The sequence below is a fragment of the Grosmannia clavigera genome, assembly GCF_000143105.1.
Source record: "Grosmannia clavigera kw1407 unplaced genomic scaffold GCSC_113, whole genome shotgun sequence".
Taxonomy (NCBI): Eukaryota; Fungi; Ascomycota; class Sordariomycetes; order Ophiostomatales; family Ophiostomataceae; genus Leptographium; species Leptographium clavigerum.
The window spans coordinates 1,147,808-1,169,861 of NW_014040831.1; the positions used below are offsets into that span (position 1 = coordinate 1,147,808).

Below are 22,054 nucleotides of genomic sequence, written 5' to 3' on the forward strand. Positions count from 1 at the left end.
TGTGCTAGCCTGATCCGCTAAAGCTAGAAGGTGCATATATGACAGAGTCTCGGCGACCATGATTGGCGAAAAACGAGACCACCTGCCCTCGCTGCTGCTGCTGCCGGGGCCCCCGGAGCCAGCCAGCCGGGCGTCGCTGAGTGCCGCATACCGACCGCCGCTGGAGATGGCGCTGGCCCGGACAAAGCGCACAGACAAGGCGGCCACGCTGATCGTGGCCGTGGCGGCGTCCTGGCTGGATGGTCCGTCGCAGGAGACAAAGGAGCTGGTGTGGCCCGACATGTCGGCGCTGCTGGCGGGCCTCTACACGATCATCGCGGTGCTGTGCGCCAAGATGGACATTGCGACCGACATGGACGGCGGGCCGGGCTCGGTGGACGTCCGCGTCGTCCTGCTGGACCACGACCGCAGCCGGGCCTTTCCCGATTTTTTGCCGATCATCGAGCCGAACAACACGATCGTGGTCGACCTGCCATCGTTTGCGGCTGCCTACCACCCCTGGAACGACATCTTCCACGTCCAGAGCGAGGCCGGCCTGCACCTCAACAACCTGTACGTCAAGTTTGCGCAGACGGTGCAGCGCATTGCCGACGACCAGCTCGTGGCCGTGGCCGGCGGCCTGACGATGCACCTGGGTCCATCTGCGACTGCTTCTGGCACGTCCACGCCAGCCTCGCGCATCATGCATCTGCCGACGCCGAGCCATGCGTGCGTCTGTCTCGGCGGCACCTTTGATCACCTGCACCCGGGCCACAAGCTGCTGCTGACGGCCGGCGCGCTGCTCCTCCGCGTGCCTACGCCGCTGTCTGGCCCGGCCTGCGAGTACGTCATCGGCATCACCGGCGACGATATGCTGCGCAACAAGCGCTATGCCGCATACGTCCAGCCCTGGGACGAGCGTGCCCGCAACGTCATCTACTTTCTCGCCTCCCTCCTCGAGCTCGCCCGCGACGGATGGGAGGAGAAGATTGGGCCCGACATCGACGAGCACACCGCTGGCGACTTTCGTGCTTCTTTTCGCAATGGCTCCATCACCGTGCAGTGCGTCCGCATCGACGACGCGTACGGTCCCACCACCCGCCGTCCCGACATCGGCTGTCTCGTCGTCTCGGGCGAGACCCGCTCCGGCGGCCGCGCCGTCAACCAGGAGCGTGCCAAGCTCGGCTGGCAGCTGGTTGACGTCTTTGAGGTCGACGTCCTCACCGCTGACGAGGTCGCCACCGACATGGCCGCAGAAGACGCCACTGCCACGACCGCCAGCTTTGAAGCAAAAATTAGTAGCACAGAGATTCGCAGGGTCAAGGCTGAGGCGGCTGCAAAGGCAAAATTAACTGAGGAGGGAAAACAGGCCTCCACATCGTAGCAAAAGCGTTATTCCCAGAATGAAAGCCCAATTCGTGCGACGCTATCTAGCACACGTGACGTACAGAGTACTAATGCTTACATAATCTAAATCGGCACCTGCCCCGTGCCTGGCGCAAGCGGCTGGGGAAGCGGGCACCTCTGGCATCATCAACTCGGCTGTGCGCAACAATAGGCAGCTCCGACGCCATCCCATCGTGACCCAGCTTCCGACTACGTATATCATCTTCAGGACGAGCTGCATGTTTTTAGATGTCTCTGCTACGCAACGAATAGCTTTTGATCCCGCACACAGGCGTGTGCGTGTGTACGTGATTGGGCACTCTATTCGGTCTTTTTGCGAATCTCGACACCATCGTCAACACAGCCTTTTCACCCACAGGTGAAGCTCTCCCCTCAACCATCGTCACTTCTCTTCCTTCCGTCCTACCTATCCTCCAATTCTCCTCGCTCGAATTCCTCCCAAGTCCTTCCTTCGCTCTCCTGCTCCTCTTTCCTTCTCCTCCACCCTTCATCGGCCCTTCGAAATGCCCGCACCGCAAGGCCACGGTAAAAAGGCCAACGGCCCCTTGGCGCGTCAGCGCTCACGGAATACGACGCCGTCGAGCGTGGCACCGCCAACTGTGACGGCCAGTCTTCCGGAAATTCAGGCACAAGACCTCGAGTACATTCAGCTGCGGTTCGACGTGTTCCGCAACCTCTCCTACGACGACCTCGTGGACTCGGGCACCGGTGCCGGCTCGAGCATCCCTGACTACAAATCCATAGACGGCATTGTCACACGGCTGAAGAAGCTACAGGCAATCTCGGACGAACGAGGCAGCAGCTACGACCGCGGCATGCGGTTGTTGTCGCATAACCGCCGCACGCGCATGGACGACTTGGCTGCCGAACGCAGCCGCGAGGAGGAGCGGGTGCAGCGCGAGGCAAACGACGAAGACCACCAGCGGCGGGCCAACAAAAAGAAGCGTAAGGCGCCGGAGGGCACGGCCGCGCAAGAAGTTGTCACCGGTATGTGTCTGTTGTCAGCATCTACACATCATACCTACTCTACCTTGCTGTCCCATACTGACGCTGCCTCGAGCCGCAGCAACACCCAGCGCGATGGAGGTGGACGAGAAGACAAAGATTGTAGCCGCCGATGACAGCCCGTCCGAGTCCGAGTCGTCCGACGACGGCGCACCACCGCAGCGCCCGGTGCCACAGAACCAGACCTTTGGCGAGGACCCGTCCACGTTTCCCGACCCGACCGTGTACGAGGTTCGCGCAGTAAAGAGCGGCATGTCAGAAGACGAGATCAAAGAGATCTACTCGGTGGCCGTATACCCCAAGTCAGACCTTGCAGATCTGGTCGCAGGCGACCCTCCAGACAAAGACTTTAGCAATGCCAAACCATCCAACCAGATCAATTTTTCCACCTTTTCCAGCTACATCGAACCATACTTCCGGCCCTTTACCGAAGAGGACCTGGCGTTTCTGCGCGAACGCGGTGACCACGTCACGCCCTTTCACATTCCCAAGCGGGGCAAGAAGCACTACAGCGACATCTGGGCGGATGAGGACGGCGCCATGGCCGTCGACTCGTCACCGCCGGTCTCGGGGCACGACAAGCGGCTGCCACCAAACCAACCGCGTGGCAACATCGACTCCATGACGGACGAGGTGGCCGAGACCGACAGGCTGTCCGTCGGACCGCTGCTGGCCCGCCTGCTGCAGGCCATGCGACCCGAACACCGGGCCCCGCCAGTACCGACTGGCAGCGACAGCGTGAACGGCAGCGTGGACGTGTCGATGAGCGGTCTCGGTGACACGAGCGTAAATGGCACCGACGGCCCCGCAGGCGAGTCACAGAACGGCGACGGCGAGCGGGTGCTGCCGGTGGCAACACTGATGCCCGAATCCGCGTCCGAGACGTGGAAGAAGGCCACCCATCCGAAGCTGGACTACACGCAGGTTGACGAACGGATCAAACAGGAGCTGCGGCATATTGGCTTCCTGCCGTTTCCCGACTCGGCCCACGGATCGTCCGTGGTCAATAGCACAGGCAATGGTATGGGCGGCATCAATAACAGCAGCGGCGGTGGCAACAGCAACGGCAATGGCGGCAACAGCAACGGCAACGGCAACGGAAGCGGCAACGGAAATAGCAATGGCAGCAACGGGGCCAATGGCCACGGATCCGGCGGCGGCAACGGGAACGGTTCAGCAAATGGTGGAGGCGGGAACGCGGCTATCGACCCATCACTGACGGCCGACTACGACGGCCACTACGATGACGAGGTGGCCGCACGGCTGCGGTTGCTGCAGTCGAAGCTGCGCGAGCAGATGTTGATGAACGGCGCCCGCAAAGCGCGGCTGGCCGAGCTAGTCAAGGAGCGGATGGCGTACCAGGAGTACCAGACCATCCTGGAAGACCTCGACGGCCAGGTGCAGGCGGCCTACTTGAAGCGGACCCGGACGATGGGCAAATCGAAAAAGGGCAAGCGGCCGGGTGCCGGAGGAGCCGGAGCCGGAGGGGCTGGCGGGGCTGGCGGAGCAGCTGGCGGAGCAAACGGCGCCGGCACAGCTCGGCCAGGCATTGGTGATATGACCCGGCTGCTGATGGAGCGGAGGCGACGGTGGATGGAGAGCATCGGTACCGTCTTTGATGACGAGCGGCTGCGCCGCGTGCCGCGCCAATGCGAGCCTGACAGCAGCATCTTCCCGCCTGCCGAGATGGCCGGACTGATCAAGAAGGAACAGGAGGCTTGGGACGAAGAGGCCGACGAGGAGTAGCTGCACTGGTCTGCTCACTCTTTTTTTTCTCTTGCTATTTGCGTCGTATGGCAGCTGGCGCTATTCGGAAAACGGGACGGCGTTGTCAGGCGGGAAAACGAGCATTGGCCGATGAGAATTATCGAATCGTTTTATCCAGTAATATATACGGAGTACACACGTTTATGCGACCATCGGTTGCTCTATTGCTCTCTTATGCTCCATCTATCCTGTTGTAGGCAAGTGTTGCCCATAAAACCATGCGTAATAGTGGCTCCGTACTTTACGCCACGTGCTCAAACAGACGCACGTTTTCCTCCCGCTGTCCCAGACCCCGTTTCCATTATGTAAACACCATGATATAGGAATGGCCAAAAAAAGAAAACTTCAGGACTCCATGGCTTATAAAAAAGCCTGACAAAATGCAAATCAAATGGGTATGAGCTTCGTCAATGACAATTACCATCAGCCAGATCAGAGAAATCCCGGAAACACCTTTCGTCCTATTATTCTCCCTGTGGCGAAGACGGACAGTCAGCATCTTCTCGGGCGAATCGGCATTGCTTCTTCTTTAGAAACGTACATCTTGGCCTATCAGTCTCTTCTCTATCAGCGTCTGTCCGTGCCAAATGGCGCATTCGCCTGCGAGTGGCCTCGGAGACAACTGCACGCCGGTCATGTCGTTGTGCTGTAGGATCTGTAGGACTTGTTTGCGCCGCAAGCTCAATGGAAGCGCTAAACGTCGGCGGAAGCCGTGGCTTGGAGCTGTGAAGCCGCTTACTGACCGAAGAGCCCCAACTGCGGATGCGACCGTGCGCGCTCTCGTCGTCCGAGGCAGCCACGTCAACACGCTCACGGAGCCGTCTGATGGCGCGCTCTCGACGCACCATAGCATTCGTGATGATCGGACAGTAGCCTCTTGGCAGCATGGATGCCTTGCAGAGAGGGCAAAGAGAACTGATCTGACAGAGAAACTCATCTATGCAGTCTGGGTGGAAGATGTGCCCACACGGAAGCTCGCGGATGATCGTGGCCCGGTCTTCGAAATTCTCCAGGCAGATCTGGCACGTAGGCTGGTAGTCCAGGTCGCCCACCACAGGGGCTGCTGCTACAAACGTTGCTTTGGTGGACGATGCGGTCGGATCGTGACGATTTGTCTCAGTTCCACATTCGCCACGGCTTTCCGCGCCGAGGGTGCTGGAGAGAGCGGCAAAATCGTTCGTACCGGCCAAGCCAGGCGCGGAGGCATTGTGGTGGCACGCCGCCTCTAGAGTTGTCGAGGACTGATATGGGAGTGGCTGCGAAGTAGTCAGGGCGGGAGACGCAGCGCTAGCAGTCATACCGGTGGGAGAGCTCGGTACGGCTTTCGGTAGTGGCGGTGACTGTGGTGGATCATAGCTGTAAGTGAAAAGAGGAAACTTGTGTACATGGCAGGCGGGAACAGTCAAGCGCTTGATATTCATAATTTCGAGGTTGACGTCGCCCGCCACGACGCGTCGTCTGAGTGAGATCCGGCGGCGCCGCCAAACGGCATGCATGAGGAAGACCGTCAAGATGACCACGACCAACACAACGCCCGCAATCGCGAGCACGAAAACCCAAACATTGGGAAGTCCCGTAGGCGTCGTGACTGTTAGCTGAGTCCATATCCGTATGTAGTCAGACGAGTCAGGGTTGTAGAGGTTGCTGATGTTGTCGCCATTGGGCACCTCGGTTATGTTGCCCGAGTAAAGACCCAGCTGGTACATCATTTCGCTGCCAAGTGAGCCGGAAACAGCAAAGATGGGGTAGTGGTTCTCTGATTTCCAGCTGCCGCCATCGCCCAAGTCCCAGATGTCAGAATCAGAGTCTGGAGTGCTCGCCAGCTCACCGGTCGGCACGTAGAAAAGAAAGGCACGCAGCGGATCTTCACGTGCAGACGCAAGGTAGGCTTTGGTGCAGCTACTGTTAAACCAAGGCGCGACGGCGATGAGATTGTAGTTGGTGGCTGGGAGATCAGATTGGCGAACGGCCGAGTCCGGCACATACTGCCGGGCATAATCGGCACAAGGATCATCACTGTCAAGGTCTGGCACGTAGAGCAAACCCTGCAGCACGCCGTTTTCTGTTGCTGTATACTTGGACGTGAGGACGGTCAGGTTGTCGGTAACATCGTCGTTGTAAGCGATGTCCTTCTGTGGTGTGCAGTGTTAGATGCGAGGATCGGACATGTGATCGAAGCCAATGCTGTCATGATGACTGACCCAAAGAGCGGTGAGGTTCCGAATGATGGTGCTGGGAATGGTATCCTTGCCCGACCACACCGGATCGCTAAATAAGAGGCTACTTGGCAGAAAGGTAAGAAAAGAGTTAGTTGTGAAAAATAGGGTGATTAATCGCGGCAATGTGCAACCCCGCGCCCGTCGAGATGACTGATGCCGCTACAGAAGGGCGCCCTGCCCTGTTTGGCGGGATCCGTAGACTTGGGTTGGCCAAGCTTTGCTTGGCTGGCTTGGCGACGCGAACTTGTGGGGATAGGTGTGGACCTGGCCTTTCTCCAGAGAATGGGGAGGCTACGGAGTACAGCTCCAATCGTACAGAAAGGTACCCGATAGACGTGCGAGATATTCCGAGCAAAAAACTGCGGCTCGGCAATGCGCGCAATGTCTGCTTGTTTGCTTGCTGGTCCTAGGAGGGCTGTTTCCGGTAGACGTCCCCTGTCCATAGGGCATAGAACGTAGCAGTCGTGCACGTGAGACAGCAATCGGTAGCCTCCACCCATTGGCAAATTTCCCTCACCTCAGTCTGTGAGGAGACAGGGGAGGGCGGTAGTGAGGGCTGGACATGGCTTGTAAGCGCGCACAATGCAACGTTTGATAGATCCGATGCATTCAGAGCTCAGACAGCGGCGATGTCGATGCGGACAAGTGGCAGCAAAAGTCGTCGGTCGAGGCGGAAGCGGTGGCGAGAATGGTAGTCGTCGAGGGCGAGGAGCAGCAGACGACGAGACGGGGATGAAGGATGAACATAGGCAAAGCATATACGTACACGTCATTCTGGAGTCCATCAAGAGCTGTCCAACGTCAGTAATGGATCGCCTTCGGCCGCGGGCTTGGCAGCTCTTGGCGAGAAAGACGGAGGAAGAGGATTGGACGCAGGGATGGCCAAAAGCCTCGCGGAGGATTTGAGGCAGGTCGCCAGAGAGCAGAAAGCTGCAGCAAGGGTAAAAGGCGGGTATGAAGCAGAATGGTCGATCGAACGACGGCTGCCGCGAACAGAAAAAAGATGCCGTGATGCGATGGAACGCTTTCTGGGCGCCAAGGAAAAAAAGGCCAAGAAACCAAGCCAAGACAGGAGGCGATCATCCAACGAGAACGGGGCAGCTAAAAATAAGGACAAGAAACGGAACTTACACATGCTCATGATCAATCATGTTCTAGTGGGTTTAGGTAACCCAGACCTTCAGAGAGGAAAGGGTGGCGGTTGAAGATGGGATCATCGGCAGAGGCCGCAATTTGTGACGCTGTTTTCTTGGCTTTTCTGGGCAACGGGGGAACGGTGGACGGGGAAAGGAAAAAAGAAAGAACGAGGCATGCAAATGGCGGAGGGCTCTTGGGGACGTGACGAGGGAAGTGGGGTGAGAGAGAGGGGAACAGGGGGGTTTCGGAAAACTGGATGGTCGTTTCTCTCCGTCGCTTGTGAGATAGGGCGGATCTGGCTTTAAGGCACCAGGCCTAGCCGGAGAAGGGATTTAACAGCGGGTACCGACACTTGGACCAGCGAGGGAAGGAGCTACGTCGTATATGCACCAGTCACCTAGGAGAACTTAATGGGCAGGATGTATTATTTTCACTAGTCGCGACGATGCTTATTCAATTGAATTAATCCAGAGAACCTGGCGTTTTGAATGGCGATTTTGATGGTATGTATACGCCGCGTAAAAAGCCATCGAATAAGGCTGGTAAAGGATTAGACGATATTGAGCAATAAAGTGGGCCTGGGGGTTGGTCTCTGCATGCCTCGTTGTCGGAAACATTCCGTACTCCGTCGGAAGTACGACGTACTCGGCAGGACCATGCGAGCGCTGATCAACATTGGAACTGACAGTCGATCTCCAATGGTCTAGATGTACTCCGTAGTAATCCCTAATACTCCATTGCTAGATTAGTCCGCAGAACGCTATCTCGGGGTTTTGTCTGAAGGCAAAGCATGACTAATCAGTCAAATACAGTAGAAGACTGTCTTCAAAACCTCTTCAAAACCAGGTTAACGTCTGAATTAGACGCCCACCATGACGTAGACCATTACACTGCGTAAGGCAGGGCCGTTGCCCTGCATTTAGGAGTCACGTTTTCGTACCGTCCCGACAGGCTGACCCTTGCCTTTTGCAAAAAACCCAACGTCTCAGAAAGCTAAATACCATACGAGTAGGATATTCCGCATTAAAGTGAGCACTTTTAGCAAAACAAATTGGGCTTGCGGAAACATTCAAAGCCGCTCAACAGATTCTCGGACATGGATGTCGCCCAATATGGGTCTAGAAGTAGTGCCCTGGTTTCTTTTATTTTCCTATTCGAGTTCAGCGTAGTTCTGTCTAACACTCGCCATACGACGTAACATAAAACAAGACTGCTGTAGGAATGAACGTGCCCCTTTTCCATTTTACAACCCCGGAGACTTATACTTCATCGGAAGAGAAAATTCAAAAGATACGAATTAGAAACGACTGAGAATCCCTTGGTGAACAATTGAGTTATCCGCCGGCTATCTCAAATTTCTGTTCTCGTTGATTGCCACCGCCATCCGCGCAAGATGGTAGCCGGTAAGCTAACTCGGAGCTTTCAGTAGTTTTTAGTTTGACGGAAAATTCAACACGGGTTATACTTCTAGGTATCAGTCCGAGTGGATCGACCGACTACACAAACCTAATTGGGGGCGGTACGATCGATTTCAATGGCACACTACTTGAGATTGTAGGGTGGGCCCAGGCCGTTTCCATAGTGTTCTCGAAATTTGATAACTTTGACGTGCTGGTTGACGATGACTTGTTGTATACGATGGGCCTGCAGATATAGCAATAATCGAACGTGAAGCAAAGCGAAGCGATGGAAAAAAGCCGTACTGTAGACAAGAAATCGCAGTTGTGTAAAGTAACCCATATACGCTGTGAAGCCATTTCAGGGTGCATTATACTTTCTTCAGACTTTGTAGGCATACTCACAATATAAGCCTGAAGAAAGAATAATCCATTTTATATAAGTTGTCGCTTCAAGAACGCTTACACCATGCGGTCTTGAAACTAATTTCGACGATTGCGATGACATGTGGATGAAGACCAAGGGTCTCCTTACCTTTATGCACTCCGTCATATAGCCCTTTACATACAGACACGAGCCCTCAAAATCAGATTCACATCAGAAGAGGGATCTTGTCGAAGGGAGACGCATTTACCATTGAGCGGAAAACCAAAGTAACGTGTGTGGTGCGCTGTCTTGCCGATTGCCCCACTATGTGCTTTTAGCCGCCGGTGAATTCCTTTAGCAGTAAGATACGAGTGATTTTGGGGCCAGTTTTCCAGCAACGACGCGCCCGAGCTACGGCCTGATACGATTTCTCTATTTTCAACGTCATCTGCTTCGTTGTATTTAACGCAAATGCCCCAGATCCATCGCCGGCCCTCCAATTAGACATTTTATACGCAGTCCTCCCCTACAGCTTCTCGTTGGGTCCGGCGATCAGGATCTTGATCACCTGGCCCTCCTTGACCTTGTTAAAGGCCGTCTCGGCCTGGTCAAACGGCACGGTCGTCGTGATGAGCTTCTTGACGTCGATCTTGCCGGCAGCGACGAGCTCGATGGCCAGCTTGTAGTCGCCGGAGCCATAGCGGAAGCTGCCGCGTGCGGTGACCTCCTTAAGGCAGAACGCCATGATGGGGAAGGTGATGTCGGCGCGACCCATGCCGCCCTGCACGTACGTACCGCCGTTGCGGACGACGTGCAGGCTGGCCTGGATGCTGGGCTCGGCACCTGAGGCGTCAATGACGACGTCGGCACCGCCGCCCAGGTCGGCCAGCTCGACAATGTTCCGGGCGTTTTCCTCGGCCGAGACGCGTTGGCTGACGTATGTGTGTGTGGCCGCGAAGCTGCGGGCAAACTCGAGCTTGGACTGCACGATGTCGACGGAGACGACCTTGGTCGCGCCATAGGCCCGTGCCACGGCACAGCAGAGCAGGCCGACCGGGCCGGCACCCATCACCACGACGGACTGGCCCGGTTGGATGCGGCCCTGACGGCCGACAATGTGCACGGCCACGGCCAGCGGCTCGATCAGCGCGCCCTCCTGCAGCGACACGACCTCGGGCAGCTTGTAGCAGAAGTCGGCCGGCGCGGTCCAGAAGCCTGTCAGCGTGCCGTCGATGGGCGGCGTTGCCGCAAACCGCATGTCCGGGCACAGGTTGTAGTGGCCGCTCAGACATGGCTCGCAGTGCCGGCATGGGTATCCTGGCTCCAAAGCCACCCGGTCGCCCACCTTGAGCGTCTTGACTGCGTCGCCCACAGCCACCACCGTGCCTGCTGACTCGTGGCCCAGCACCATGGGCTCCTTGACCACATAGTGCCCGATGGCACCGTGCTCCACGTAGTGGATGTCGGAGCCGCAGATGCCCGTGTAGTTCACGCCCACGAGCACATCGTGGGGCGACTTGATCGTCGGCACCGGGCGCTCCTCAAAGGTCACCTCGTGCTGCCGCTTCAGCACGAAGGAGAGGTTCTGCGGAGAGTCAGCGCAGAGCCCGGCCAGACCAGCAACAGCGATGAGCAGAAATTCGGGCATACAGATTTGCCTTCCGTCAGAGAAGCCATTGCCAGTGTAGATCGATCGTCTTCGATGTGGTGTGCAGAGGGGGAAATTCGAGAAAGAGCGGGGATGAGGTGCGAGGAAGTTCATAGAAAACAGGACAGAGTTTTGTCGTTGGCCACACTGACAAGATCTATTTGTACTCGCGCGAGCTCAAGGGAACGTGTCGTTCGCAGCGGCCAGACTCCACGGAAACGCGCCGTTTCTCGGACATCGTGTTAGCGCGTGGAGCAGTGGCCAGAAGACAGCCTGAAATGGGGGATCAGGAAGCTCCATTAGCGGCAGGTTTTCTTTCCGACCCCACGTTCCAGCGGTGTCCAGCACCTCATTGACTATAAAGCTGCCTACAAGCAGGCAGTGCGGGGTGATTCCAGCACAGCTTCTGCCCCTTCGCCCGCACGTTTTCAGGCACCGACAGCTCATTGCATCCATCATGAGATATCGCTGGTGGCTTGTAAGTTTAGCGTAGAATTTATCCATATTAACCGCGCCAATCACAGGACGCAGACACAAGACAGCAGCCGGAATTAGCCTGCCAGACCGCTGTCCCGCCAAAAACATCATGCTGTCATGCCCAGATATCTCGCACGGAATAGCATATCCCGCCTGGCCCCGTGGACACCGATATGCACGGTCTCGCCCGGCACCACGTCCACCAGGTTGTCATCAAAAACCACGTCGTCTGCTTCTTTGTCTGGCCCCTCTACCACCAGTCCCTTGACCGGCACTTCCGCACTAAGAGCGACGGAAGTGCCGCATTCGGCAAGTTTTACCACCAATTGCTGCGGCCTCGCCAGATGAAGGTACTTCAGTGGTTCTGGCCAGTTGACATACCGGGCCAGCTGCCGTCCGTCTGCTCCTTCCATCCCCGCTGTCACCAGGTATGCTGCAACGACGGTGCGTGTTTCGTCGCCGGCCTTCCTCACGGGCACGTCCAGTTCTGCAATTTCTATCGATCGGTTCTTCAGCAAGGTGATGCCGTGGGCAACGACATGCTCGTATGTCTGTTCGCCCGTTTCCACGTCCCATGCACGCATAATGCAGTCGACTGTGAGATCTTCGAGCGCCAGGTTGGATCCCCAGATCTCTATCTTCGTCTCCCTTCTAGTCTCAATTCGCGAATGGCGGCCGCCCATGTGGACGTGCTCCCGCCGCGCCATGCCCACGCTGACCGGCGCCATCTCGCGCTTGACGGCGTAGTATGCATGCTTTGGCCGCAGGTAGTAGTCGCAGATGCTCCAGCTGGTCACTGGCCAGCAGTCGTTGATCTGCCACACCAATGCCCCGCCACAGTACTCCTGGCCCGGTCCTTTCCACTGCCGCTTCCACAGCCGATATGCCGAAGCCAAGCACTCCGCTTGCATCAGTTGCGTGCAGTACACAAACTGCTCTAGCGGGTCCGGAGCATACCGCAGGTTCTCCACCAGGTACAGCGCAATACGCCGCTCGTGTCCGGCAGCCTTGTTATGGAAGTCAATGGTCGAGCTTTGCGCATACCGGTCTGGGTCGTTGCGGCCCTGTGGCAGAAATGCGTCAATTGTACGCACACTGGGAAACGCCTCCATGCCAAACTCCGACACGAAACGTCCAACCAGTTTGTCAAAGTCCTGGTACTTTTCTTGCGTTCCATGCCACACGTTCCACTGATGGATGTCGCCCACTGTTGGGTCATGTGTATCCACCCCACCACCCCAAGGACTGCCGAAGTGGTAATACGTGTCCGGGATGAGTGCCGCGCACACATCTGCGAGTATCTTTTCGTAAATGTATCGTGCGGGAAAATCGGTTTGCAGCCAGCTCTCGGCGTCCTTGTTAGCGTAGTCGTATGTGAGACCCTCGCTCTCCTGGTACTGGTAGTCTTCGTTATTGCCAGCCCAGATGACGATGCTCGGATGGTGGCGCAACAAGCGCACGTTAGCTTCAGCCTCGCGGCGAATCGAATCACAGAAAGCCGGCCAGGCAGGGTAGTTTCCACAGCCGAACATAAAGTCCTGCCACACAAGGACCCCAAGCTCATCGCAAGTATCATAAAACGCCTGTTGTTCGTAGATGCCACCGCCCCATACGCGGATCATAAACTGGTTGCCATCAGCCACGAGCTTAACCCAGTCATGATAGCGCTGGGGCGTGACCCGGGGCAGAAAATTGTCCGCAGGGATCCAGTTGCTGCCTCCACAGAAGATTGAGATGTTGTTGATCCTGAAGAAAAAGCTTGTGCCGGTTTGTCCATGCAGCGGCTGTTGTACCAGTTCTGCACGTCGGAGACCGATCTTCTTTGTAGTTGTGTCGACATCCTTCAGCTGCTTATCTGTTCTTGCCAGCAGTGTCGCTTTAACCGTATACAATGGCTGCTGGCCGTATCGCACCGGATACCACAATGCTGGGTTGTTGATTCTAAAGCTGGCTGAAGCAATTTTTAGTGCAGAGTCAACCAAAATGGTCTCTGACGCCACCAAGGAGTCACCGAGGGTGACATCGAACCGCACTGCCTCTGGGACATTGGGTCCCGCCTCGATCTCAGCTTGAGTGGTGACCGTGGCTACCTTCAGACTTTTGTCGACTTCGGTACGAAAGGACAAGTCCGAGATACGAGACTCGTAAACTTCCAAGTAGATTGGTCGCCACGGTCCACATGTCAACAAGGTTGGTCCCCAGTCCCACCCCTGGTCTGGTTAGCATGCCATGTCACGGATCTCTCTGCGTCGAAGAACCTACCCAATGGTATTGGGCTTTCCGCACGGCGAGTCGCGAATTGTCCCCATTCCAGCAGCCCCATTTATGGTGTGGGTGCTCATCTATGCGCTTCCAGCCACGAAGTGATGCGTTGTCAAATGTGATGGTGAGCTCATTGCTGCCACCAGCAGATGTAATCTCGGCAGTGACATCGACACGATGCGGCAAGAACATGTTGTCGCTCTCTAATATGGTCTTTCCGTTTAGTACAACGGTGGCAAAGGTATCAAGGCCATCGAAAGCTAGGACGGTTTTCTCTGTTGGATTGTCTGTCGTATGAGGGGTCAGAAACGTGGTTCTGTAAACCCACTGGCGCTCACCCACCCACTGCACGAGCAGCTCATTTTTTCCAACGGACGGATTCGGTATCTTTTTGTGTGCGAGCAAATCAAGGTGGATGTTTGTCGGAAATTGGTTAACAGGAAGCCGATGGCTGTCATCCTCGCCGACGGCCTTGAAAGACCATCCCGAGTCGATAGGGACGATGATGCGGGGCATTGTGGCCAATGACTTGATAGCAACGTGAGTGAGGCGGTGATTGCCGAAGAGCAGATTCTGATGGTCGACAGGCCGAAAGGCAAGAAATTCGGCTGGAAGTCTGAGCTTCCTCTCGAAGTAGGCCGTCTATTGTCGTGCCTGCTGTTCCTGTCGTCTCATTTTATGGTCCTTTCTTTCCTGATCAACCTGGCCTACCCCTCTTTGGGCAACTCGGCATGTAAGACAAGAAGCCTGAGTCAGCAAGCTTACTCTTTTCGGCTGTTGAAAAGTGAAAGTGGCCAAGTGTTTCTGTGAGAATGAGAACGGTCAATGCCACGAGAGTGGCGAATGTAATCAGTTATATTAACGTCCTGTCAGGCTAATTCTACAAGCAAAAGATGGAGCCTATGTTCTGTGGCGGGGTTGTTGGCTGCTACAGGATGCTTTGGTTTGAGTTAATTCCGCATCGGCGGTCAGATCGTCTGTTCGTATCAATTAAGTACTCGTGCGCGAAATTTTATCCAAACAATACAATATTTAGCCATGTCTTCAGTGGCCTTTTGCTAACCCTCGACTTCGAAACGAATACATGAACCAGCCACCCTGGGGTTGCCGCTTGTAGCGCACATAACCGCCGTATTTACGCCCCAAACGCCCAGATGAGATCCCGCATAAGATGCCAAAACAGGTTGGCTATAGCAATGTCGTGCTCCCGTCATTTTCGCTGTCCTCCGCTAGTCCTAGCAGACGGCCGACATAATTCGTGAATTCGTGCATGCTACCGTGCGTGGCAGCCACATCGGTCCAGAAGACGTTCAGGTGGTTCCGATCAAACAGAGCGTGCAGAGACCAGACCTCTTCGGGGTACTGGCCGATGAGGAAGATGAGGTCCTCGTAGTCGCTGGCGGCCTCGCCACGGCGCCAGCTGTGGGCCTGAAACTTGGCGGCGAGCTGGTAGAAGAGAGAAAGGACAGGTACAAAATTGGAGCCATGGGGGGTGGCAGGAATGGGCAGAATCCCTTCGGTTCCGTAGCCGTAGCGCAGGTCATTGGGCGTTCCCAGGTGGCCTTTCGTATTAATACAGGTGTGTCCTTACGGAGGGCCAGAGGGAACGAAGGTGGTTTTCACTGTACAGCGCAGCAGCATGCAGACGTGAGTGCACCCCGTACACTTACCGCTTATGATGACGTCTGCACTGACGGTGTATGTGCTCGTGTTTGGCCATTGTCGATCCCAGTCGCCGCCGGTGTGTATGAATATCTGGATGCTGGTTTGGCCATGTGTCTGGGGGATGCACACGCTGAGACGTGTGAGAAGGGGTGGCACGGCAGAGACGCGTGGGAGTCACGGAGAACGGGGACACAAAGAACAGGATCGTGGTAAAATACTATCGACGTGCAACATACCGATGCTCTGTCTGCAGCGCTCGCTCCAGCACGTTCATGGCGCTATCGACAGTCACGTCGATATCCGTGGTCGTGCGTCCTCCCCCTCGTAGATACACGGCCCACCCACCCAGAAAGGAGAAGGGGATAGCATGGTACTGGAAGAAGGTGCAAAGGAAGCAAGCCGCCAGCCCAAGGTTGGCTACGGGCGGATACCGGGACTCGGCATACAGAACACCGAACCGGTCAGTATTGTACACCTCCGCCATGGGAGCAGAGGCGGTATCTTCTTCCGCTTCTGGTAAGTTAGCGGGTGCGTCTTGGTGGGTCATGCCGCAGCGTGCGAAGGATGGAAAGCGTTTAGTTGTCCTTGGGGACGTCTCGTTGCGGGGTCGCGAAAGAGACAGGGGAAAAAATGCAAGACGAGATCAGCAGCGATGCAGGACTGAGAGGGCGAAGTAGACGGAAACATGAGTGAAGAGGAGAGAGCGACTTGGGGAGATGGAGAGAAAAAGGAAGGGTGATGAAGAGAAGAATGGAAAGTATTAGAGAGTAGCTGAGAGACGGCGAGAAGAAGAGCATCGTTTCCTAGAGCAAGGAGTGACACGGCGAAAGGTGAAGGCAAAACCGTACCGAATTTACGGGCCAAGCCACCCGAAGCACAAAAAATACGGTATGGCCGAATGTAAGAGGGTGTGCATGTGCAACCGAGTCTGATCTTAAGCGCATCCAAGGGAACAGGTTGGGCAGGTAGGGTAGGGTAGGGGGGAGGGGCGTATATTCACCGAAGACAGCCAACAGCAAAAGCAGTGGAACAAAAAGCCACGACAGGGCTTTAGGGGGTCGCATCCCACGGCAGAAAGCAATCACATAGGAAAGACGGGCATCCACGGCGGCAAATGCGACAAACGCAGCAGAGGAAAACGACACAGAAGCAGAAACAGGAAAGAAAAGGAAAGGAAAGGGGACAAAAGGAAAAAGGGAGATGATCAGAATGCGAGGGGGGCATGAAGGAGAAAATCAGGTTGGTTTTGCGATTGGGCGGCATCGGTCTTGGGATGGCGAGCCATAATACGGACCAGAATGAGGAATCACCCCCAGACAGCAGGCGGGGGGGTATGCGACTCAGTGATCAACACGCTTCAGTTTCCCTATCGAGGTCGCAGACAGCGCGGAATTGCCGAGCGGAACGGTGAATACATCCACCTGCAGCGGGCGAATCAGAGCCAGGACGCGCTGGGGAGAGGGAGAGGCGGGGGACTGGTCCGGTCGTGTCTGCGCCTGTGCTTGGATGTGCTGGCAGCGAGGCTGAAGCGAAGCTGACCTTGATTCCTGCAGTAGCCAGGCGGGACGGCGTGAAGCAGGATAGACATGCGGCCAAAACAGGAAACGAAAGCCGGGACAGCCCAATGGGGCGAGCCAAGCCAAGGATACAATACGAGCACTCGTATATCACGGCCAGAGTACGGAGTACTCCGTATAATAATATGCATTATCTAGTCGTAAGAATGGCTTGCAGACAGGGGATTTCGAATACAGGCGTAGACGTGGTTCAAGATGAGAGAAACAGACTCTGATGGCGGAAACGGACAACGCATACAATTAGACGACTATGGCGAATATGGACATTAGCGCAAGGGGAAGAGAGCCGGAAAGGAAACGTCTTCGTCATGCAGGGGTAACGAAAGCAAAAGGAAAATGGAAAGAAAACCAAAGCGAAAGACGAAGAGGCGGAAAATAGCGAAAAAATGCAGCGGCAAAAAAAAATGCAACGAAAATAAAAGCGGCAAAAACAAGAGCCAATAAAAAAAAAAAAAAAAAAAACACGCTCAATATCCGCCACCGTCGCCGGCCATTCTCTGTAGGTTGCTCGTGTCTGCAGGATGTGCACCAGCTATTGATTTGCACTGGCATCTCTGGCGTCTGCCATCCTCCGTCCTCCGGCCTCTCTCAACAGCCGCACGCATTCCGTCGTCGTCGGCTCGGCAGCGCAAACACTTCTTCCCACTCGCGCAGCGCCATGCCGCCGCCGGTGCCGCCACGCCGCCGCTGTCTCGCCGCACCGCCGCCGCTGCCGCTGTCGTCGGTCGTCATGTAGCTCTTGATGCTGCCGCCGTCACTGGCGCCGGCATTCCAGCTGGCGCCTGCATCGCCGTACTGAATGCCGCTCATCGGGTCGTCCGGGTCAATCTCGCCCAGCTCAATCTTGGTCAGAATCATGCGCGCCATGCGACCAAACACGTCGTCGACGCCCTCGCCATTGAGCGCGCTGACCTCCACGGCCACTGGCACACTGACGCCGCTGGCCCATTGACTGGCCTCGGCCGCGCTGACCTCGCGGCCCTCGGGCGCCACCGTGGCCTTGAGCTGCGACCCCAGGCCAATGGCCGTCCCGGTTCCGACTCCCATTCCGGTTCCGCGGCCGCTGCTGCTGCTGCCTGCAAAGCTCTCCCCTGTTATGGTAGCCGGCGACGAGGAGAGGATCGATGCGGTCGACGGCGTCGCCGACGGCAGGCTCGTGTCGATCAGCACGTCTGCCGCCAGGTCCAGCTTGTTGCCCACCAGCAACGTCGTCAAGTTCGGCGACGCCAGCGCCCGCGCATCGTTGAGAAACGGCTGCAGCCCGGCAAATGACTTGTGCGACGTCACATCGTAGACGAGGATCGCACCCGCTGCACCGCGGTAGTATGAGCGCGAGACCGACCGGAACCGCTCCGTGCCGGCTGTGTCCCAGAGCTGCAAGGACGCATGTCAGTCTGTGTGTGTCCCGTTTTCGATCGAATCGATTATACGCACCTGCAGCTTTATCCGCTTTCGTCGTGCGCCCGTGCCAACCTTGATAATCTTGCTCGAGAACTCGACGCCGATGGTCTGTGACGACAGCACACGCCATTCGTTCTTGACGAAGCGGTGAAGAAGACAGGACCTGTCCTTTTGTCAGCCGTATCCTTCTCTTCTCATATCCCCACCTCGCTCTCCTCTTCCCCCCAACTCGGTTCTCCTCCCTCTGTTCCACTTACTTTCCGGATCCGCTCGGGCCTAGTAATATGATCTTGGCGAGGTAGTCGTACATGCTGCCGAGCTCCTGCACATGTTGGGGGGCACGCATCAGCGCTTTGCGTTCCGTCTTGTCCACCGCCCCATCCCAGAGGCCGCTGCCCGCACAGGCCTCAATCTCACCTGCTCGCGTGCCGTCCCGGAACTGTCATCGCTCGAGCCGGAGTACCCGCGTGGCCGATTCATTGTGCTCGTAGCCTCGGCTTCGCTTGTGTGTGTCGCTGATATCCACCGTCTTTTGTTCTATCTCCGTCCGTCTGCCGTGTTCTATTCGTCGGAGAAGGCGATAACAGCGGCGGTACTTCACGGGGAGGTCGGACAAATCTGTGTTGCATTTAATCGCTCATACTTTTTTAACAAAACAATAAAAACGAGATACAGTCAACAAAAAAGCCAGAGACGAAAAGCCCGGACATGCAGACTGTGCGGTGCTGGGGAGGGGCTTGAAAGAAAACGTTCCATATGTTTTGGAAACAAACGTGCTTGCGATTCAGTGTGCTGTTATCGTCACCTTATCCGCGTCACGTGGAGAGGTAGCTCGCAGTCATGTGACCAGGTACATGCCGAGGCTTCCCCAATATTGTGCCACAACAACGCACCTCTCCTCTTCGCTGTCTCATGCATCTTGCTCTTGCAATGCAGCACATTCATTCATGATCCCAAGTCTTCTCATCCAAATCTATGATAAATATACAAACGCAATGAGAATTGAAGGCCGCACATTTGTCATCTCAGGCGGGTGAGCTCGCCTCCCTCTTACAACGGTTATACATCTGCTCTAGACCACCCAATGCTGACAAGTTTGTTTTCCTCTTTTCTTTTTCCAGCGCCTCTGGATTGGGCCGCGCTGTTGCCGAAGACCTCCGTCAGCACGGAGCTGCGGTGGCGCTGCTGGATCGCAATGAGGAAGACGGCCGTGCAGCGGTCGAGGAGTTAGGCGGAGGCGACAATGCCCACTTCTTTGCCGTAGATGTGACCAACACAGCGAGCATCGCCACAGCCGTTGAGGGAATTGTTGACTGGGTGGGGGCCACAGGCAAGCCTCTCGGCGGCGTTGTGCCGGCAGCAGGGGTCGGCTTCCCGGGCCTCCTTCTCGACCGCAAGCTGGAGCCGCTGTCGCTGGACAGCTTTGACTTTGTGCTCAACATCAACCTGCGTGGAACAGTCGACCTGGTGCGGCAGGTGGTCCCGTACCTGGCGGGTGCTAAGGGCAAGGATGGTAAGCCCGTGGGGGCGGCAGATGGCCCGGACGGTGAGCGCGGTGTGGTTATCATGGTGGCCAGCGCGGCCGCTTTCGAGGGCCAGATGGGACAGGTTGCGTATTCGGCTTCCAAGGGCGCGGTGGCCTCCATGACGCTGCCCATGGCCAGAGACCTGTCCCGGCATGGCATCCGCGTCGTCACTATCGCGCCGAGCATGTTCGACACCAGTATGACGTCCGTCATGACCGACAAGGTCCGGGAGAGTCTTCTGAAGAGCATGGAGTTTCCGAAGCGCCCCGGGAAGCCCAACGAGTTCGCCATTCTCGCGAGGCAGGCCATCGAAAACACCATGCTGAATGGCGTTGTCATCCGGTTGGATGGTGCGAGCCGCATGCCGAGCCGACTGTGATCTCGATATCTTCCATCTTGTGTGGTTCGATAAAGCTTGTACATATAGCATAGTCGTGCTAGGCCAATAGCTATTCACATCCAAGACGCTACAGTCTACAGCTATCTGTGACGTGAGTTTGTACGACCTGCCAAAACAAGCATCCAATTTGTCTTTCCCGAAGTCCACAATGCCATAAGAACATGTTTTGCTATCGGGGGAGTTATACTACGATCATGTGGCTCAACGCGGTGAGCTACTTTGCAGGGAAGTCGTGCATCACCGTGTCGCTGTCAAGGACTTCCGCACCGAGCAATGTCAGAGGCCAAACCATAAATCGGCCCGGCATGAGAAGTTCTCTCAGACACTACGACGACAATAGATCATAGACTGGTGGACGACCACTCTAGTGTCACCGGTCTTATCGACTGGGAGTTTGCGTCTGTGGAAGCAAGAGAAGTTGTGTTCAACTCCCTTGCAGAACCTTGAGGTCAGTTACAGAGGAAGATATCTAGTTTCAAGCTTTGAACACCTCTTGGCCTGAAGGACGACAGCTAAGAGAAGCGAGAGTTAAGAGTATAAGCCCGAAGCCACCGCATTTACCATGTATTTGTAAACCTACTATTTCCAACTCGAACTATCTTACAGTCAAGAGCTAGTGCATGTAGGCTTTTATGGGCAATGATGTGCCCCTCTGGTATAACCCTAAGACCACAAATAACTCCTTGTCCGTCGTAAGCATACAGCGCAGTCCTATTACCCGACAACTGCTCCGCCACCATTCCGTAGTTCGCGTTGTCATCGAACAAGCAAAGCTTGACTATCTTTGAGGACAGATTCAGGCTCATGTCCTTTACCATTTCACCACCTTCAGGGGTAACTTGGAGGCAACGGAAATATCCCTTGTCTCCGACCGGCCAACTATGGCCCTCAGTACTATCGCCATCAAACTTTTGGTAGGCAAAGACCATGCCCTGCCCGACAGGTACAACTTTGACTAAGGTTCTTCCATTGGGAATCGGCCTTCCACTCGCATAGTCTGCGGCTGGGTAGATTTCGCCGAAGCCAAGCTCGCTGCCATCGTCAAGGGCAATTTTATACCAATACCCTTTATTAGACAATATTCGGTCGCCATGACTGTCTTCCAACTCCTTCTATAAGTCTGTATTAGATTACATTGTAGCTTCAATTTAGCTGCTAGAAATACTTACGATATTTGGATGAGAAGATTTATTTGAGAATATACCTGGTACTTTGCCTAATAAAATCTCAGGCAGATTTCTTTTTGAGCTTCCATTTTGTTGTAGTAAAGAGTTTAAATCTACTCCGTACCTTACTTTGGTATAACAGGCGGGCGGTAGGCTTAATTTATTAGAGGTTTGTAAGAGGGGCAAATAACCCCTCTTTCCTTGTAAAGAGCCAAGGGCCTATTATAAGGATAAGTCCTAAGCCGATGTGACTTATAGCGCTTATACGGATAATATGGAGTATACGGAGTACGGAGTACAAACTGCAAATAAGACAAAAATGAATAACAGTGGGGTCCCACCCTCTTTTTGGATAATTTGACATCTAATAGTGACCAAATTTTAAAGCACCGCCTTGAATCAAAGTTGAGTATGTATAATAAGCCTGGTAAAAGCCTGTCAAGATATGCCATTCAGAAGCAATAGTAATTCTGTATCTTTTGGTACAGTTTGCTATGTACGAAGTAATCTACTCCGCACTCCGTACTGCGCTTTGCCTTAGCTGTGGTACTTTGAAGACTGAGCCATACAGAGTATCATTGCATTGGTTACATATATCCCACTCTGATTATTTAGAACATTGGACCAAGTTTGTATCAGATGATGGCCTGCTAT

At 55.4% G+C, this 22,054-nt stretch overlaps 8 protein-coding genes across 8 annotated transcripts; 3 read left to right on the forward strand and 5 right to left on the reverse strand.

The window, feature by feature from the left end:
- Nucleotides 1-58: 58 nt before the first annotated feature.
- On the forward strand, nt 59-1,363 carry CMQ_3466 (pantetheine-phosphate adenylyltransferase family protein; the record flags this gene model as incomplete). The annotated part of the gene is made up of 1 exon (XM_014319404.1): nt 59-1,363. One exon carries the CDS (start codon nt 59-61, stop codon nt 1,361-1,363), a length of 1,305 nt encoding a protein of 434 aa, XP_014174879.1.
- A 526-nt stretch (nt 1,364-1,889) lies between these two features.
- On the forward strand, nt 1,890-4,137 carry CMQ_3373 (transcriptional regulator; the record flags this gene model as incomplete). Its single annotated transcript, XM_014319311.1, has 2 exons — nt 1,890-2,373; nt 2,453-4,137. The coding sequence occupies 2 exons, from the start codon at nt 1,890-1,892 to the stop codon at nt 4,135-4,137; spliced, it is 2,169 nt and encodes a 722-aa protein (XP_014174786.1).
- Nucleotides 4,138-4,590: 453 nt separating this feature from the next.
- On the reverse strand, nt 4,591-6,941 carry CMQ_3530 (ring finger domain protein; the record flags this gene model as incomplete). The annotated part of the gene is made up of 4 exons (XM_014319468.1): nt 4,591-4,631; nt 4,700-6,290; nt 6,360-6,438; nt 6,895-6,941. 4 exons carry the CDS (start codon nt 6,939-6,941, stop codon nt 4,591-4,593), a joined length of 1,758 nt encoding a protein of 585 aa, XP_014174943.1.
- A 2,863-nt stretch (nt 6,942-9,804) lies between these two features.
- Nucleotides 9,805-10,926, reverse strand: CMQ_4041 (xylitol dehydrogenase; the record flags this gene model as incomplete). Its single annotated transcript, XM_014319979.1, has 1 exon — nt 9,805-10,926. The coding sequence occupies one exon, from the start codon at nt 10,924-10,926 to the stop codon at nt 9,805-9,807; it is 1,122 nt and encodes a 373-aa protein (XP_014175454.1).
- A 584-nt stretch (nt 10,927-11,510) lies between these two features.
- On the reverse strand, nt 11,511-14,181 carry CMQ_3453 (beta-mannosidase precursor; the record flags this gene model as incomplete). Its single annotated transcript, XM_014319391.1, has 2 exons — nt 11,511-13,613; nt 13,666-14,181. 2 exons carry the CDS (start codon nt 14,179-14,181, stop codon nt 11,511-11,513), a joined length of 2,619 nt encoding a protein of 872 aa, XP_014174866.1.
- A 672-nt stretch (nt 14,182-14,853) lies between these two features.
- On the reverse strand, nt 14,854-15,877 carry CMQ_3851 (uncharacterized protein; the record flags this gene model as incomplete). Its single annotated transcript, XM_014319789.1, has 3 exons — nt 14,854-15,227; nt 15,336-15,460; nt 15,567-15,877. The coding sequence occupies 3 exons, from the start codon at nt 15,875-15,877 to the stop codon at nt 14,854-14,856; spliced, it is 810 nt and encodes a 269-aa protein (XP_014175264.1).
- A 1,618-nt stretch (nt 15,878-17,495) lies between these two features.
- CMQ_4241 (Ras family GTPase) lies at nt 17,496-18,788 on the reverse strand (the record flags this gene model as incomplete). The annotated part of the gene is made up of 4 exons (XM_014320179.1): nt 17,496-18,281; nt 18,342-18,471; nt 18,566-18,630; nt 18,726-18,788. The coding sequence occupies 4 exons, from the start codon at nt 18,786-18,788 to the stop codon at nt 17,496-17,498; spliced, it is 1,044 nt and encodes a 347-aa protein (XP_014175654.1).
- Nucleotides 18,789-19,303: 515 nt separating this feature from the next.
- On the forward strand, nt 19,304-20,213 carry CMQ_3669 (short chain dehydrogenase reductase; the record flags this gene model as incomplete). Its single annotated transcript, XM_014319607.1, has 2 exons — nt 19,304-19,341; nt 19,430-20,213. 2 exons carry the CDS (start codon nt 19,304-19,306, stop codon nt 20,211-20,213), a joined length of 822 nt encoding a protein of 273 aa, XP_014175082.1.
- Between the last annotated feature and the right edge of the window lie 1,841 nt (nt 20,214-22,054).